Below are 16,345 nucleotides of genomic sequence, written 5' to 3' on the forward strand. Positions count from 1 at the left end.
CCATATTTCGTGTAGCGTGAGCGTGAGCGAGTTATTGATTAGCAAGTTCGCTGCAGAGGTGATTTACTGCCACCCAGTGGACAATCATGGAACAACAGAAAGTTATTATCTTTTAAAAGGCATAAGACTGACGTAGTACTCGCCTCCTTTGTGGTTTTCAAATAGGCTCAATCTAATACTACATTGTGGGTCTCATTAATATCGACGGTGCTCATATTTATCTGGAAAGTTCATAGTTCCATGTGTGAAGACTCCTGATGTTTTTGGGTTTGCAGTAAGACCTCTCGTGGTGAGCACATCAGGGGTTGGAATGTCAGCTCCGGCCTGTAGAGTTCGGATGTTCTTTCCACAAGCAAATTTGGTTAAATTGAGAATTTTACGAGATTCTTATAAAATGAGCTGTTTTTAGAACAAACGCTGGGGCTACTCATGTGATCCTTGGGGGCATCCTGGTGCCTGCAGGGCCCACATTGGTGACCCCTGATCTTTTTTTTTTTTTTTTGTTAACATTTTACATTCTGCATTCAAGTATGCAATAAAAGAGTGGGGAAATGATCTTTTCTGCCATACTCACAATTTATTGAGCTGCATCATTACTGGGGGTTCACTCAATTGAAGAGGCATAGCAACCACCCTCCAGGTGGGGGAGCCGTACATTTATTGAGAGAACAAGTTGACCTCTTACGATTTCCAAAATGCAAAATCTTCATGCAGAGGCTCTTTAGAAAGTCTCCTCCTCAGGGTCTTTTGTTTGTCACGCTGCATTTGAGACAAAAAAGTGTTCACAATTCTACTTTTACCGATATCTTCGAGATTTGGTGTCAAACCAAACAAACAAAAGCTACCTTAGGGCCTGCTCGCACTGACAGTTGGTGCGCGGCGCCAAAGGAAAGTCGTCAGTGTTGAGTGTCGGGGCCTCGTGGGGCATCTGGGAAGAGCGACACCTGACGTTTGCGGGTGAAAGGGCTGCAGTGTCACTTGTGCTGCGAGTAAAGGAGGACTCACCAGTACGGGAGGAGCCATGAATAGGTAATTGAGGGGGTAGTGCAGCAGGCTGAGGCAGCTGGCCGCGTAGAGGTCAGCGTAGCGCATGAGCTGGCCGGCAAACAGAGTCTGTCTGGAGCCGTTTCGAAGTAGGCTGCCCATCCGGCCGTAAGACATGTCCATCCAGGTGGTCAGAATCTAAAAGAGGGGGGTTACACAGACAGCCAGACCGTCCTCTACTCAAGAAATGTCAAAAAAAAAAAGGAGTTTTAATCCACATTGCTTGAGGTTGGTGACGATGTTTTTGCCTTGCTGAGGCCGTCATCGCACGAGTAGAGGATGTAGTGATGTAAATAATTGTTTAACTCCAGTGAAGACGTGTAAGGACAAATTTAATCCGACCTACTCATATGTGGTGTAAAAGTTGAACTCGTGCGTGCGCAGTACACTTGTGCGATATTGCACCTTACCTTCATTCTGGTCTGAATGCTGCTGATGTCGGGAGTGTCTTGGCTGCCGCTGTCCAGGTGCCTGCACGCAACAATATTTTCGTCAGTAGTTCAGGTTAGAAAATGCTTGGAATGCTCATATGAGAGAAGCAAAGGTGTTTTTGTTGGGGGTGTAGGGGGGGGGGGGGTATATACTGTATGTAGAAGTAAGATTTGAAACAATGGTTAGAACGGGTACGTACTTGTAAATATCAGCTAGGAAAATGTCAAGACCTTTCAGCTCTTCAAACCAATCTGAAAAAAAAAAAAAAAAACGTGAAAACAACTCAACCACAAATTAATAGCGGCATCCCAAAATGAGAGAGCGGCGTACTTTTTTTCTCTTCCCACACTCGTAGCTCTTTAGTGAGCTCGGGAACCACCAGGAACGTCTTCCAGCCTTGGCGCTTCTTCGACTTGAGGATGTCGCCAAAGATATGATCCCCCACATAGAGGATGTCCTTACCTTTGACGTTCAGCAGGTCGGACACCAGCTCTGATGAGCCTGACGCCGTAAAAAGAACCCAAATGAAACCGGCAGAGTGACGGTTGAAACGCGACAAGTCCTTTTTTTTGGGCTCACCTCCGGAGTACACCGTTCCATGCTTGAGTGCGCCGGTGTACGTCCCGATCCGTAGTTTCCCTGTGTTCTGTATCCCAAACGCAGTTGACATTTTCCAAGTTCAAATGTGTTTTGAACTTTTTCATCTTGTATTGCAGTAAGTCGATACGATGCTGTTCGTAGTGCATTTTGGTTTGGTTTCCCGAATGGATGGATTCTATGGCTAGCTTAATTGGCTACTGCTGGATTTTAGCGCACGTCAGAAATATTGAACGTGTGTATAGCCGTTTTGTGAACTGATCGGGAGTTAAAATCACCCCCCCCCCCCCCCCCCCGCCCCCCACCAATCTTTCAAAAACATCTGACAGGCGGGTCTTTTCTGACTTTGTTCAGAAAGCGATAAAAACGCTCAAATTCAGCCTGAGATCACTACATGTTTAAAAAAATTTATTTTGGGCCCTAAAATAGTACTTTAAGTTGGAGCAAGTTTAAAAGATCAATGACTGACATCTAAGGCCAAAATTGTTGCTTAGCACAACTAAGCAAATTTTTTATTGGGAATTAGGGAAAGTCAATTTTGACTTGAGCAAAACTTATTTTTGTTGAATTGCCCAACTCAAAATTGTATCAAATTTTGACTTCACTCAATTTTTTTTTTCAAAGCGGGTTCTTTCTCTAACCCTTTCAAAGGACGGCGGTGACATCTTATCATGTTATCAGGTTACAGGGTGCGTGAAAGGGTTAATCTAGCACGCCACGTACAATGCATACAAAAAAAAAGCGGCCATTTCCTCCTACCGTGTCGACTTGTCTTAGCACCGTGCCCCCTGCGAAGAACAGCGGCTTCCTCGTATCCACAACGATCAGATCAAAGAAGGAGCGCCACGACTCTGGGGGATCTCCAGACTGCTGTGGGGTGGAAAACTTGATGAATGTACCCTGCTTTGTCCTTAAAATAACAACGTTTAAAGTTATATAAAGTAAGACTGGCTATGTCTTTGCCTTTTCAGCGGGGGGAAATTGCGAAGCGTGGCGTCTCAGTGGCCAAAACGCACACCAGTATAGCAAGGTCAGTGATTAAAACATAAATTACGTAATATAATATTAGGCTGGCCCGACACGTCACATGGTAGCCCCGGGCCATCGGGCCACCATTCATGTCGGACCTTGCCTAGAGAGAGCCTCTCTGTAGCACCCTGAAATCTCTTATTTTGTTTGTTTTTTGCATTTCTTTGTTCCTTATCCATTCTCACGTGAACGTTGAAGCTTAAACGATCTTACCTTGGCGCCGTGTTCAAGAAGGTATGTCATTACAGCCTCGATAAAGGGAAGAAGAAGTTCAGAGTCATTGTTTGTCATCTTTTCAGCAGGTTTGGATATGGTTTGAGTCTTTTTTGGGTTGCTTACATCAGTGTAGTTGTAGTCACTGTTGGTGGCAAGAAACACCTTGGCCGCCTTTTTGATTCGGCTCAAGAGAACAATAATATTGGGCTGTGAGAAACAAAATGTTAAAAATCAATATTTAGTGATCAATCAAGGAAAAAAAACGCAGTCGTAAGTCTTGGGGTGCATCACTGGTTAATGTACAAGTGACGTCTTAAGTAGATGAATATCATGATAGGAGGAGGGAGTGTCATGAATTTAAATTAAACATTCAATAATTTACTTTGCATGAGAAAGATTATCAGAGAAAAGGAATTATAATAATTTCCTAAATAGAATAGAATAGAATTGTGCAGCGGGCGAGGGGGCAAAAAAAAAGAGAAAAAAAAGCAATTTAACATAAAAAATAAATAAAAGTGCTAAGTTTCTGTTTTTTGTTTTTTTTTTGTTCAGCATGCATCACCTGTTAATATGTTCTGCATTTAAATTCATTGTATTTTTCTTATTTCACCACTCACATTTTGGACAATATATTTGTCAATATTCTTGACGGTCTGGTCTTTGAGGATGCCCTGCATGCACAACAGAGAATGTAACGCTTAGTATGCATCAGATGGGGGGGGGGGTCCCAACGTTCATGTTGTGTAAAGGTTACCGTGTCATGAATGTAATCCATCGCGTCGCGAACATCTTGGAACATGCTTCTGTATGACATGAACAGGTCGCCGTGGTGGTAACCTTTTAGCACGCTGGGGGAGGGATAATGGGGTAGGGGTTGAAATGTTGTTATCTTTCATTTGCTTTGTAATAGAGGGTCGGCCGAGCAAGGAGGTTGCTGAAAAAAAAGTGCATGCTCACAGTTTGTATCTGGTAGATTTGGAGAAGAAGTCCACGAGGCAAGAGTAGAGATATGTCTCTGCCAAAAGGTCGAAAAACCAGTTTAGTGAGGGGTGGGCGTTTATTTGTCCTAAACACATTTTTTTGAGTAATAGCAAACAATACTATGTACAGATTTGCATCAGGCAGACGGGGGCGGCCAAGTCGTATAGTTCCCTGGAACATACACATGGACATACATACACATACACACACACACACACACACACACACACAAGATTGTGGAGCAATCATATGTGAGTCAACTGAAATGGTAATTAAGTCCTCACATTATGCAAGATGACACTGGTCAACAAATCTTTACCTTTTTTTTTTTTTTTTTTTTTTTTAATCTGAGATGCAAGCAAACTTTTGTCGATACATTTTTGGACGCTGATTCCGAATACAGTATTCCTTTGTTTTTATATACTAATCAAAGAATAATGAACTCATTTGATGCCAAAATGTAAAAAAGGAATCACATTTTTTGTGTTTTTTTGGGGCGGGGGGTGCAATAAACGGCGTCGCACGGCTCCTCACTAAGTATCAAGGCTTTCGGAATCATTTCAGTATGACAAATCACCAGTAGATGGCAGCAGTGTCCAGATCTTGGCCCACACACCGTATGAGTGTGTGTGCGTGTGCGTGCTCGTGCTCAGTACGGCGATCCTACCTGCGTGGCCAGGTGGCGTGCGAAAGCAGTGCGGTGGTGAGAACACGGATAAAGTTCAACGTTCATGCAAAGTTTAAAACGTTTGAGAACTATTGGTGGAGAAAAAAATGAGAAGAGCGATCAATGTGACACCTGAAAGGTTGAAGAGGGTGTTGAGAATGTAGAAACGGTTCGTGTCGTCTCTTTGGATGAACTTGTTGGGGTAATAGTGGTCAATCTCTTCGCTTTAAGGCACAAACAAAAAGAAGAATGGCTCATTGTCGGGGAAAATCCATTGGCGTTTGTTTTCACGTTACCCTTTGAGGAAGCTAAAGCCGTGACTGCACACTAGGATGTTCCCGTTGGAGTCCACCTTCAGGAGGTTGCCGTATGTGGTGTCGATCACTAAGCCCCTGAAGATAAGGCGGGCGACATGATTGGCGGTGAAAGAGAAAGTAATTTAAAACTTGCCAATCACGACTGAAGCATGTTGTTGGCGTAACCAAACGCACCTTGTGGGGAAGCTCGGGTCATACGTGTACCGCAGAATCTCATGAGGGTAGCCGACGGACACCATTCTGTCCCTTATCAGCTCAAAGCCAAGGCTCTCATAGTCCGGAGACTTGTACACTACGATCACATGGCGCAAGGAGAGCAGCATGACAATTTAATCTTAACACACTTTCATTTTGCACACAAAGACATGAAATGTTTGACAGAGAACAACAAAAAAGTGTAGGAAATACAAATTGTTATAATAATTCTAGCGCCACAAACAAAACATTTAGTCGTGTGTTTTTTGTCAAGAAAAATAGCTTCTGTATCGTGACAATCCAATGGACGTTGTGCTGTACTTTCTGGTGTGCCACCAGGGGGCAGTATATTACATACAGAGATACCGCACGCTTATTTTATGTTTATTCTTAGTGCTCGTTTTCACAGAGGATATAGAATATATGTCTGTGGCAATTTATTGTCTTGTCGTGACAACAATTCTAGTTTCTTTCACGATTCTATTTTCCGGTGGCATTTCTCATTGTGGGTTTGTAAAAAAAAGACATGTCAATCCAATGGACGTTGTGCTGTACTTTCTGGTGTGCCACCAGGGGGCAGTATATTGCATACAGAGATACCGCACGCTTATTTTATGTTTATTCTTAGTGCTCGTTTTCACAGAGGATATAGAATATATGTCTGTGGCAATTTATTGTCTTATCGTGACAACAATAAGACAAAAATTTGTGTTTTTGAGTAAACTTAAGCTGCGTGTGGCAATAAACTTGAAGGCAAGCACTTACCGGTAGTCTTAAAAAAAAAAAAAGATTCTGAAGATGGATCTGCCCCCCCAAAAAAGCCTATCGGAGCCTTGTATTGTGAGGGACAAATCAATTGCGTTCGTCATACTTTGACGTAGGGCTCACCAGTAAATCTCGTTGATTGTGCTAATACTGATAAGTGTGATGATTTAGGACACTCTCGTGGTAGATTCAAAACCCTTTTAATCTCGGGAGGTCTTTCAGACGTGTTGCCGTACTTACTTGCCAGTGTGTAGTCCATGTCGAAGCCATAACATTTGATACTCTCCAGCGTCAAGCTTCTGTTGACAAAAATCCTGTGACGACGGAACACAAGGACAGTCGTCATGACCGTGGAGCGATCCCCACTCAACGTGACTGTCATTTGCTGAGACGAATTGTCACACATTTGCTACGCTCACAATACTTGCATGCGGTTGCCTTTTTCCTCAGCCTGCATGATTTTCAATTCTATTTCATATCTTGTGATTTTAATGTATGATTTCAGTGTCCAGGGTGTCAAATTCATTTTAGCTACCGTTCCCTTGGAGGGCCATTATGACTGAAACCACATAAAGAAGTCAAGAATAACTGTTTACTCCACTTTTAAGTGACTGTCATAATGGGTTTGGTGACAAGAAAATGCTTACAATATGTTGAGAATTTGGACGTTAAGAATTTTAAATATTGGTGCGGATTTTAGCTAGCATCATGGAAGTTGACATGTATGGTTTGCTTTTTGCGGGCCGCATAAAATGTGGTGGCGGGCCGGATCTGGCCCCCGGGCCTTGAGTTTGATACCGGTGATGTAGTATTTCAAGTTTTATTTTTTTGTAATATTCCGTTTGCCTTTTTTTTTCTTTTCAGTGCGGTCTGAGTTTTCCCTTGTGATGTTCTTGATGGTGCTCGCATAATATAAACGTTTAAAACCCATTTTGAAACAATAATCGGAATAAAATGGATGTGATTCAAACGATAGAATCATAATTTTTTAGAACAACATTGCCATATTGTTTTTCAGTGTTTCTAAAACTTTTACTGGTTTATAAGACGGTAAGAATCTGCAGTTTGTAATTTTGTACCAACCGACTGCCTACAGTTATTGGCGATGGGCAAGCAAACAAATAAAACAAAACAAATAACCCAGGACGAGCAAGTTGGAACACGCATTTGATAACGGAAGTGAGAATGCAAGACATTATTTGAATATTCACCTTCTAGTCAAGAACATGAATATTCTGAGTCAAGATCCCCCCCCCCCTCCCCCCCAATTTGTATTTGAACTATGACGTCATGATAAACTCACTTATGCGCGTTGTTTCTGGTCCTCTTGGAGTCGTCGCAAAAACAGCCTTCTGTGTCCATGGCGTCCACAACCGCCGACGAGGAATTATTGATGAAGGGAGGCAAAACTTCTCTCGGGGTTGACCTCGCTCAACCCACATTTAAATTGACCGAGTGACGTACGTCGCAGAATGCCGCCCCTCCTCCTTTTTTTGTTTTGTTTACTGCAACACATTAGCGGCTTGAGAGCGACGCGGCCGTCCAGATTGTCGAGCCGATTGCGTTATCAGACGCCCACACGCACTTGCGGGGTGGGCGCTGCACCCCCTAAGTGAGTTTCCAAATAGGAGACCTGCACCGCAGAACCAAATTTCTCGTAAATACTAACTTTGAAATTAAAATTTAAGATAAAAAAAAGAGTCTAAAGGGAATGTAGTGAACGACGTCCTCTACACGAGTCCATTGTTGCATTTGTAGAGACTGATCAATTGTTTGTTCTGTTTTTGCTGTAATTGAGTTTTAAGATTGAAATCCAAAGTGTTTTAGACAAAAAGATGGACCCCCCCCCCCCAAAAAAAAGGAGTACCGGTAATATATTGTATGTGGCTTTCAAACATCTAGTATTCATAATAGTGTAAAAAATTTGTCACATGTTATGATGTCATCACAAGATGGAAAAAAAACAAACTCATGTAAGAAAGAAGACAGTACCATATTTTAATCTCCCTCGTTTCAACATCATCTTTGAGATTTCAAGTTTTTGCCAGCTGATCTTCACCAGTTCAAGCTAAAATTTGGTCTGTGAAGTTGTACAGACGTTGGGTGGCAGCTCATCCTTCTTTTTCCCCTTCCACCTTCCAGACTTGCTGTGCATCCGGTCAAAGTCGACGGCGATCTCCAGAGCGCTTTTATTCTTCATCTCCGGCACGTTGAAGTACACGTACAGTCCGGTCGTCAAGCACACCAACAGGAATATGACAAAGCTGAAGGAATCGAGGTTCTCCTGGAACGGAAGCGCTTTGCGTTGTGGCTGCGTTTGTGATTCCAGTGGGAACTTTGCGCACGTAACACGAAAAAGCTCACCACTAAGATGGGGAAGAGCATCCCCACGATGAACATTCCAATCCAGTTGATGGCGAAGCCGACGGTGAATGCGCTCGCTTTGAACGCCTGAGTGAAAATAACACCTGGAAGAGGAGCGAGTACGCCGGCTGCGAGGCAAGAACACGCGAGTACGAATCATTCAGGCAGGAAATAAGCACAACAGGGTTTCAGCAAGATTTTTGCAGGACCCCTTCACAAACATGGATGACATTTAACGGTTAAAAAAAAAAATCAACTCCCCTCGACTTCATTTCTTGGAACTAAAATGGCACAAAATGTGGACAAAGCACTCTTTTTGTCTAAAAGAGAGCCCTCAACTCCATTTTAGTTTCATGGGACTAAAATGCAACAAGATGGCGGCCAAGCAATGCTCGGGTCGAAACGAAACTCCTAATTTGACCAAAAATGACCTGACATTTAACATTCTATCACCAAATAATTTATCGGTACACCTTCCCAGTTTATTATTCTTCTTTTGTCACTTTGTTTGTTCGCATCTCGGCATAAAACGTACCTGGCCCAATGGAATAACTGAAGAGGAATATGAAAATGAGGGCCATGCTGCAGTACGAAGTCCAGGGGATGTAATGCTAGGTGAGAAACAAAGACACCAGTGTCACTTTTCAATTTTGGGGGTGAACGGCTTAGGATGCCGAAATCCGGTTGGTGGGCGTGGCTCACCTGCAGATAGAGCGTGATGGTGAGGAGGACGAGCGCAACCGTCATGGCCATAAATCCTGCGAAGACCAGCACTTTCTTTCCTGCTCTCTCAATGATCACGAACTGGAGCGTCAACGGTGGAGCAAGGGCACAGAGCAAAGTGGATGCATACAGAGTTGAAGTGGAAAAGATGATGACAATATGAGAAACTACCACAAGGTGGGGCTGTAACGACACTTCTGCCTCGCAGTTCCAATTTGTTGTGAATTTTTGAGTTTTTTTTTTACATTTAAGAAGTTGAAATCTGCTGGCATGTGGAATTTATTTTATTTTTATTTATTTATTTATTTTTGAATAATAAGAAGAAAATAAAATACACGGACCGGGCCCGGCTCATTGTAGAGTAACATGAGCAGAGCTCCCGCTAATCACGGAAACTAAATTCATTATCATTCAATTCAAGATATCTTTCATTGATTACAGCGCTTTCACCACAGCCGCATCCGGAACAAAGGAAAATAATCTTGACATTTAACAGACATTGTGGTACGTTCCTCCTGCATGCTTTTATCCAAAAAATGTCATTAAATGGACACGACGATATGCGGAAGATGAGTCATCAGGTGGCACTTACGCACACGAGCGAGGACAACGTTTCACACATCCCCGTTCCCAAAGTGGCGTATCGGAGCTGGTCTTCGTGAATGCCAGCTGCACGAAACACTTCTTGAGAATAGAAGTACACCTGCGGTTAATCGTAACAATATGTTTATTTAGTCATACAAACCATTTTATGCAAAATATGTATACATCGTTTCTTATGTAATATTTCTGGGCAAAACAGCCAGTTTAGCCATTGACACAAAGTGTTCCTTGAATGATTCCTAGAAATGGCTCAACGTTTAGACAATGACGAGAACAGTAAATCCATTTCCTTGAAATGGAGCGCTCAACCCCATCACAGATTGTGGGTCTATGTAATTCGCCGGGTATAGGTAAAAATTTTGACGAGGCGGTGATAGATTTAGATGGTTTCACAGTTCTTACAGCTGAGAAATCGTAAGTACAAGATGGCTTGGACTGCATTAGCGTAGCTTAGCAACAGAGACTAGCTTGTGTTATTATTCTGGTGACATCAGTGTCGTATGAATGGATCTCCTCCATTAACCGAGGCCCCTCGTATTTATTTAGAATATGGAGCCCTCTTTCCCGGTGAAGTACGTGGGTGCCCTCTAGTGGTACGTGAGAGCATTGCTGAATCAAATACAAACTAGAATGGCTTCAATCAAACGTGAACATGAATTTTGTAGCTATTTACTGTACTTTTCAAGTACTAATCTTGATGTACAATACATTTGCATTCACCATACATCATCTTAAAGAACCTTTTGTTAAAAAAAAAAAAGTATCATTTTTATTTCACTTTATGTGCTATAATTTCGAATTGAATCATTAATTTTTTTCCTTTTTTGAAAGGCTGTCTAAACAATGCATAATGTTACTTTGGTTTATTGTAATACTTTAAGGGATTAAACCCTCTTTAGTTTTGAATGCTACTTGAGCCTACATTTTTTTTAACGTTAATTATTATTATTTTGTCGGAGCATGCATCGTGTATCAATATTACTGCTGCAGGGAACGTTGGTCGACTCACTGCGTTGAGGCCAGAAAGTTGCAGCGATAAGAACGTCACGATAATGGTGATCAGCTGCCAGCGAATGCTTCTCTCCCGAAACAGCTCCATCACAGAGCGGCTTCGGGTGTTCTGGAGAGTAACTTTCTCCTCCAGCATCTCCTCCACCTCCACGCTGTGGTCCTTGTTACCCCAAAGCCTCGTCAAAGCTAAGTGGCCGTGACGTGACAGAAAAAAAAATAAAAATATGACTCAGCGGATGTACCCGGCAAAAAACCCGTGATCCCAAACGTACGGCGGCACCTTTTTCGCAAGCCCGTTGGTCGCCTTGGTTGAGCAGTAGAAATTTGGGAGACTCCGGCAAGAAGGAGAGGCTGACGAGCTGAAACAGCGCAGCGAAACCGCTGAAGCCGAGCAGCCAGGGCCATCTGTCCTCTGTGCCAAGTAACTCGCTGCGAGAAGAATGGCTATGAAATAGCATCCGAATGCCAACATGTGATTGTGCAGTCAATGTTTCCCAATGAACCCTTTCCAGGAATTAGCCGCCTCCAAACGCATGTCGGCGGGCTACCTTCTGGTCCGGTTGAAAGCGATCGCAGTCAGTTTTTTAGCCAAGGTTATCATAGTTTAGACTTTCATTCATTCATTCATTCATTCATCTTCCGAGCCGCTTGATCCTCACTAGGGTCGCGGTGGGTGCTGGAGCCTATCCCAGCTGTCCTCGGGCAGTAGGCGGGGGACACCCTGAATCGGTTGCCAGCCAATCGCAGGGCACACAGAGACGAACAACCATTCGCGCTCACACTCACACCTAGGGACAATTTAGAGTGTTCAATCAGCCTGCCACGCATATTTTTGGAATGTGGGAGGAAACCGGAGCACCCGGAGAAAACCCACGCAGGCCCGGGGAGAACGTGCAAACTCCACACAGGGAGGCCGGAGCTGGAATCGAACCCGGTACCTCCGCACTGTGAAGCCGACGTGCTAACCACTGGACTTACCGGGCCGCCCTAGTTTAGACTTTTTCTCTTTTAATCAGTTAGTTTTAGTACATTTTTATAGTTTGTTCATTTTTATTGTTAGAAAATGCTTCTTCGTTTTTAGTTTCTTTGCGGTTGTTTTGGCGTTCATTTTGAGCCTTAGTAGAGTTTGAACCAAAGTGCATCTCCTTACACCCGTTATCACAAGTTAAACACGTTGAGTGGTATTCCGGACCCTCGGCTCACTTTTGTACGACGTGTTAAAAATTAACCAAAATAGATATTGGCCGCGAGGCACATTAAAAGGTGGCAGCTGTGTGTGCTGACACACTCCCATTCATCATCAGCTTGAATGCGATTGGTCAATTCTGAACGCGGCCGCATTCGTGGTGGTGTGCAACCACATCGCTTCACTTGGTCAACCCTTTTCAAAAAGAGTCCCCCCCCCCCCCTCAATTGACTTGCACGGGACATACGGCCCAGTCGTGTTTTAAGAGAGGCACCTGTGTTGTCATCCCTCCGCCGCACGTCTCACCTGAGCCCCAAAAGCTGACCAACAAACTTCCCCATGGAGATAAAAGTGGCAATGGTCACACCCACCACACCCTGCAGGATCTTTGGGGTGCATTCGACGGTGTACAAAGAGTGAGCACAGAGACTGATTCCTGCAGATGCATAAAAAAGGCCCACTCAGTGACAAAACAATACTCGATTTTTTTTTTTTTGGATTGATTCTCTCGGATTTAAGTTAAGCCGTGTGCGCTGCGCTTTTTGGTCTCACCTGCGTTGACGCCGTACAGAAATCGCCCCGCCATGATCATCTCAAAGGACATGGCTCGTTGGCTCAAGAGCATCAGCACGGCGCCGACCATCGCCACCAAATTGTTGAACAACAGACATTTTCTTCTGAGCGGCGAACGGGCAAACGGAGAACCGCGTGAGTGACAAAAGTGTCTTTGTGACACCACAAGCTTTCATTTCTACACTAGCCTGCCAATTGTCGAGAGGCACGGAGCCGCCAGCAACGAGCCCAGCAAGCCCCCGATGCAAAAAATGGAGACGGTGAAGGACCAGATGAGTGACACCTGCCAGTCTCGGAGGTAGACGTCGTATCTCTGTATACACGTTTGGTTCACCAGCTCCTTGATGTACTGCAACGGAATCATTATCTGACTGCCTCGCAGCTCGCCGTCGTCGCTAAGACCCAAACGTGTTTTTGGACTTACAGCGGAAGGGGACGTCATGGAAGATATTCCGAATCCGTACTGAAACGTCCCGCCGATCCCCGATATGAAAATGACGACGATCACGAGAGGACAGTCCCACTGGAAAGAAAAAACGGAGGGATGAAGGTGCGTTTTCTTTAGCTTCTTAATACGCTCCGGATTGCATTTAAAACGGCATCGGGTAAAAACAAAATCGAGTCCTACCAGGAGTGTTAGGTGCTGTAGCATCGTCGGTCTGCTCATGGCTATGCTGATGAATCACTGAAATGCTCATCTGGTGTTGCACCTTCATAACGCTTACCAGAAATGATTAACCTTATGGGGACGTGCGAGTGTGTGCTATTGCATTGCAAGATGGATGATCGAGACTTTAGGCAGCCCGAAGCAGTTGGTTATTTAACCGCCCGTCTTCAAATCAAATAAAGATCCGGACAAACTTGCTGCATAGTCACGGACTGCGTAGCATTTACAAACAAAGTCCTTCCGTGATGATCGTCTCTTTCCCTAGGCCTTTTGGCAAACTTTCAAAACAGCCCGTCGCCGCAATAATGTTCGACACTTTGCCCGCCCGCGTTTACGGCCGCGTAAATAACCACTCGACTACTCTGCGCTGTTACATACAAGTCAATATGGAACTGTCGGGGTACTTCATATCAGCCGCCCACGTACAAAACGACGTCTTAAATGCTCCCCACGTGGCCGTAACTGCGGCTCAAGCCGTCCTCGAACTCCAGGCTCTGCCGAGCGTGCACTTTGAAAGCGGATAAAAGTGCTCTCTCTCTCTCTCTCTCTCGAATCGCCGAATGAAGCCGACATTTCTGCAGCCCCCGAAATAAAACGTGAAGGTATCCAAACGTTATTTACTGCTCAACGGTGCCGATATGTATCGTAAGATGCTGCTTGACACTCTCTCCACAGTGCCGTATATGAATTTCAAGTCGACGGTCGAGAAGCAGCTTTACGCTTTGGGAGAAAATGAGGGCAATCTTTTCTGTCCCAGTCGCCCCCTCCGGGTCCGAGGTAATGATTAAACCCATAAAGAGTTTTCATTCTCGGGGATGAGTGACACGGACCCAAAGGACTGGTGGGTAGATGAGTAAAAAGTTCAACTTATGTGATGCGCAGGGGCTGTGCTTTACAAAATAGCTCAATTGATGACGGTACTAAAATTTGGGGGAGGCTCATCGAGACTATTTTTTTTTTTTGGACTTTGTGGAGTGGGGGGGGGCACAATATGACTCATCGACAAAAAGGATGATATTTCTGTAATTGTTTTGCGATCATGAAAGTTTTATATATATTTTTTTTTATTATACAGTGCTGAACTTATTTTTACACTTACGATCATTACAAATGCTACACGCTATTTAAAACTTACTTAAAAACGTAAGTATTTTGAGAACATTTATGATCACATAAAAATCCCAAATTCAGTTTTGGGCCACGGGTTGGTCGCGGCCATTCTCTGCCTACGTCGCTTCTTGCAAATTAGAATTTAGCAACACATCGGCACAGTTGCCATACATCAAGTGCGACAGTGGATATCGCAAGTCCAAATCCCACATGGTGCCATCATGGCCTTGAGCGTCCCGTTTAAGGCCGATTGACCATAAATCTCCCGCTCAACGTCAATTGCCGTTATGTCAGTTGCAGCGTGACTACAACCGAGCTGGATTTCAAGCATCGGACCCGATATCGAGGAAGAAATGGAGATAAAATATGAAAGGATGCTGTTGTCGGGCAGAATACCTTTTGTCACTTTGCTCCGGTTTGCTATGTTCATGTGACGATCCGGGTGGGCCGCCATCTTTGTTGGCCTTTGGGGCGCTATTTAATTATTATTTGTGCTATCGAATGTTTAAATCTTATAATCAATGTCTATTATTTGTCCTCCAGTGCTTCCAGGTAGTCGCCTTTATAAAAGACGACCCCGATCGCTTCCGTTCAAGTCTGCAGATGCCCCAAACCGGAAAAGTATGAGCGCGATAAGTACACAAAGGAGCACCTTTTTTACTTTTTTAATTTTTTTTTATTAAGCGGCTGCAGGTGTTAACCATAATGACATTGTGACGCACTTCACTAAGTCGCAAGCGACACTTTCACACTCTCTCGGCCAAACGTTAAACGTCTCATTAAAAACACACACACACAAAAAAAAACAAGAGCAAATTTGACGGGGGTGACCCTCCTGTCGATTAGTCGGTCATCAGAGTTTGTCGACAAACGTCAGAAGACGTATAGAGAAGTAATGAACTTTATAATCGCCCCCTCCTTCCCCCGCCCGCTAATATGCCCTCCCCCGTTTTTCACGTCGCTGTCGCGTTTTTTTTAATTGACGCTCTTAATCTTAATAGCGATTCTGATCCTCACATCCCGGCTGGCATCTGTCGTTTTTAATCATCCCAATTCCTTGAAAGCCTTAAAGACGAGGCCTGAAGCTCAAGAAAAGTTCGCTGCATAGCAAGTGAAAGTAATTACTCCGCTTGAACATCATGGGGCTTTTTTTTTTCCATCTGAGCAACCTAAATTTGTTCTCCCAATAACGGCGTCGGAATTTGACCAGGGCGACTTTGGAGATCAGGCACCATTGGAGCATCTGACAGATGAAGTTAGAATATCCATTTGCATTGGGGCCAAGTGGGGCAGTGACAGCCATCCGGCATTCTGGGCCGTCGTTCTCCTGTAGGATTGGAGTGAGACGATACATCTCGTTGTTGTGGGGTTTTTTTCCCCCCTACATTGAATGGAGAGGTGACCGCTTGACGGGACGTGATTTATTCGGCTCGATTGACGTCATTTGAATTTTTCCCATCAGCGTGTTTCAAAAGACTTAATGAACAGACGTCTCGGAAGTGATGAAGTGCTTGAAAAAGTGCTTTGGAGCGGAACGCGCTACTCTCGGGAAGTCAACGGGTTCTTTCTTGTCCTGCGACTTTTGTGCAAAAAGAACTTCCAGAAGGAATCAATCGGGGAAACTGTTAACGGTCGTGTGTGATTCAAACCAAATTGAGGAAGTTGGGAGGGGGGCTAAAGAGGAGCTGACTCTGGAATTATTGTATGTAGGGTGGCGGGATGTTTCATCTTTAATAGCGTTTTGCAGCCAGGGGAACAATGATAGGCCCCCGCTCGAAGATACAAAGGCTTTATTTAGAACCCCGAATAAAACTTAACTTTCCGGTGGCCCTCTGCAATATCGGAATGGCTTTTCGGGTCGTTAA

At 44.1% G+C, this 16,345-nt stretch overlaps 2 protein-coding genes and 1 long non-coding RNA gene across 4 annotated transcripts; 1 reads left to right on the top strand and 2 right to left on the bottom strand.

Annotated features, from left to right (window-relative positions):
- Positions 1-557: 557 nt before the first annotated feature.
- Positions 558-7,713, bottom strand: nt5c2l1 (5'-nucleotidase, cytosolic II, like 1). Of its 2 annotated transcripts, none has more exons than XM_052051580.1 (18): positions 7,547-7,713; positions 6,484-6,557; positions 5,458-5,575; positions 5,263-5,358; positions 5,099-5,190; positions 4,276-4,333; positions 4,073-4,166; positions 3,936-3,989; positions 3,442-3,525; positions 3,316-3,351; positions 2,833-2,940; positions 2,056-2,122; positions 1,807-1,977; positions 1,676-1,727; positions 1,455-1,515; positions 1,006-1,182; positions 846-928; positions 558-759 (listed from the first exon to the last, which is right to left on the bottom strand). In XM_052051580.1, exons 1-18 carry the CDS (start codon positions 7,603-7,605, stop codon positions 738-740), a joined length of 1,506 nt encoding a protein of 501 aa, XP_051907540.1. In that variant the 5' UTR covers positions 7,606-7,713; the 3' UTR covers positions 558-737. The 2 variants fall into 2 exon arrangements, with proteins under 2 accessions (XP_051907540.1, XP_051907539.1); XM_052051579.1 differs by having other exon boundaries at positions 2,833-2,943.
- A 504-nt stretch (positions 7,714-8,217) lies between these two features.
- slc2a11l (solute carrier family 2 member 11, like) lies at positions 8,218-13,486 on the bottom strand. The gene is made up of 12 exons (XM_052051770.1): positions 13,332-13,486; positions 13,128-13,226; positions 12,892-13,052; positions 12,683-12,807; positions 12,437-12,566; positions 11,225-11,373; positions 10,943-11,130; positions 9,923-10,033; positions 9,310-9,411; positions 9,143-9,218; positions 8,608-8,735; positions 8,218-8,527 (listed from the first exon to the last, which is right to left on the bottom strand). The coding sequence occupies exons 1-12, from the start codon at positions 13,368-13,370 to the stop codon at positions 8,312-8,314; spliced, it is 1,524 nt and encodes a 507-aa protein (XP_051907730.1). The 5' UTR covers positions 13,371-13,486; the 3' UTR covers positions 8,218-8,311.
- Positions 12,884-15,270, top strand: LOC127591544 (uncharacterized). Its single transcript, XR_007959893.1, has 3 exons — positions 12,884-13,001; positions 13,086-13,253; positions 15,024-15,270. It is a non-coding gene; the product is annotated as an uncharacterized LOC127591544 (long non-coding RNA).
- The last annotated feature ends 1,075 nt before the right edge of the window (positions 15,271-16,345 follow it).

The sequence above is a fragment of the Hippocampus zosterae genome, chromosome 18, assembly GCF_025434085.1.
Source record: "Hippocampus zosterae strain Florida chromosome 18, ASM2543408v3, whole genome shotgun sequence".
NCBI lineage: Eukaryota > Metazoa > Chordata > Actinopteri > Syngnathiformes > Syngnathidae > Hippocampus > Hippocampus zosterae.

What these genes read in the sequence shown, in the direction of transcription:
- nt5c2l1 (XM_052051579.1), bottom strand. Translation starts at nt 7,605, where the DNA reads ATGGACACAGAAGGCTGTTTTTGCGACGACTCCAAGAGGACCAGAAAC. An exon ending in TGCTAAGACAAGTCGACACG is followed by an intron (nt 2,123 to 2,832) that starts GTAGGAGGAAAT and finishes TTTGGGATACAG; the next exon opens with AACACAGGGAAACTACGGAT. An exon ending in GCATTCAGACCAGAATGAAG is followed by an intron (nt 1,183 to 1,454) that starts GTAAGGTGCAAT and finishes CCCCTCTTTTAG; the next exon opens with ATTCTGACCACCTGGATGGA.
- slc2a11l (XM_052051770.1), bottom strand. Translation starts at nt 13,370, where the DNA reads ATGAGCAGACCGACGATGCTACAGCACCTAACACTCCTG. An exon ending in TCTGTACGGCGTCAACGCAG is followed by an intron (nt 12,567 to 12,682) that starts GTGAGACCAAAA and finishes ATGCATCTGCAG; the next exon opens with GAATCAGTCTCTGTGCTCAC. An exon ending in AACTTTCTGGCCTCAACGCA is followed by an intron (nt 10,034 to 10,942) that starts GTGAGTCGACCA and finishes GATTAACCGCAG; the next exon opens with GTGTACTTCTATTCTCAAGA.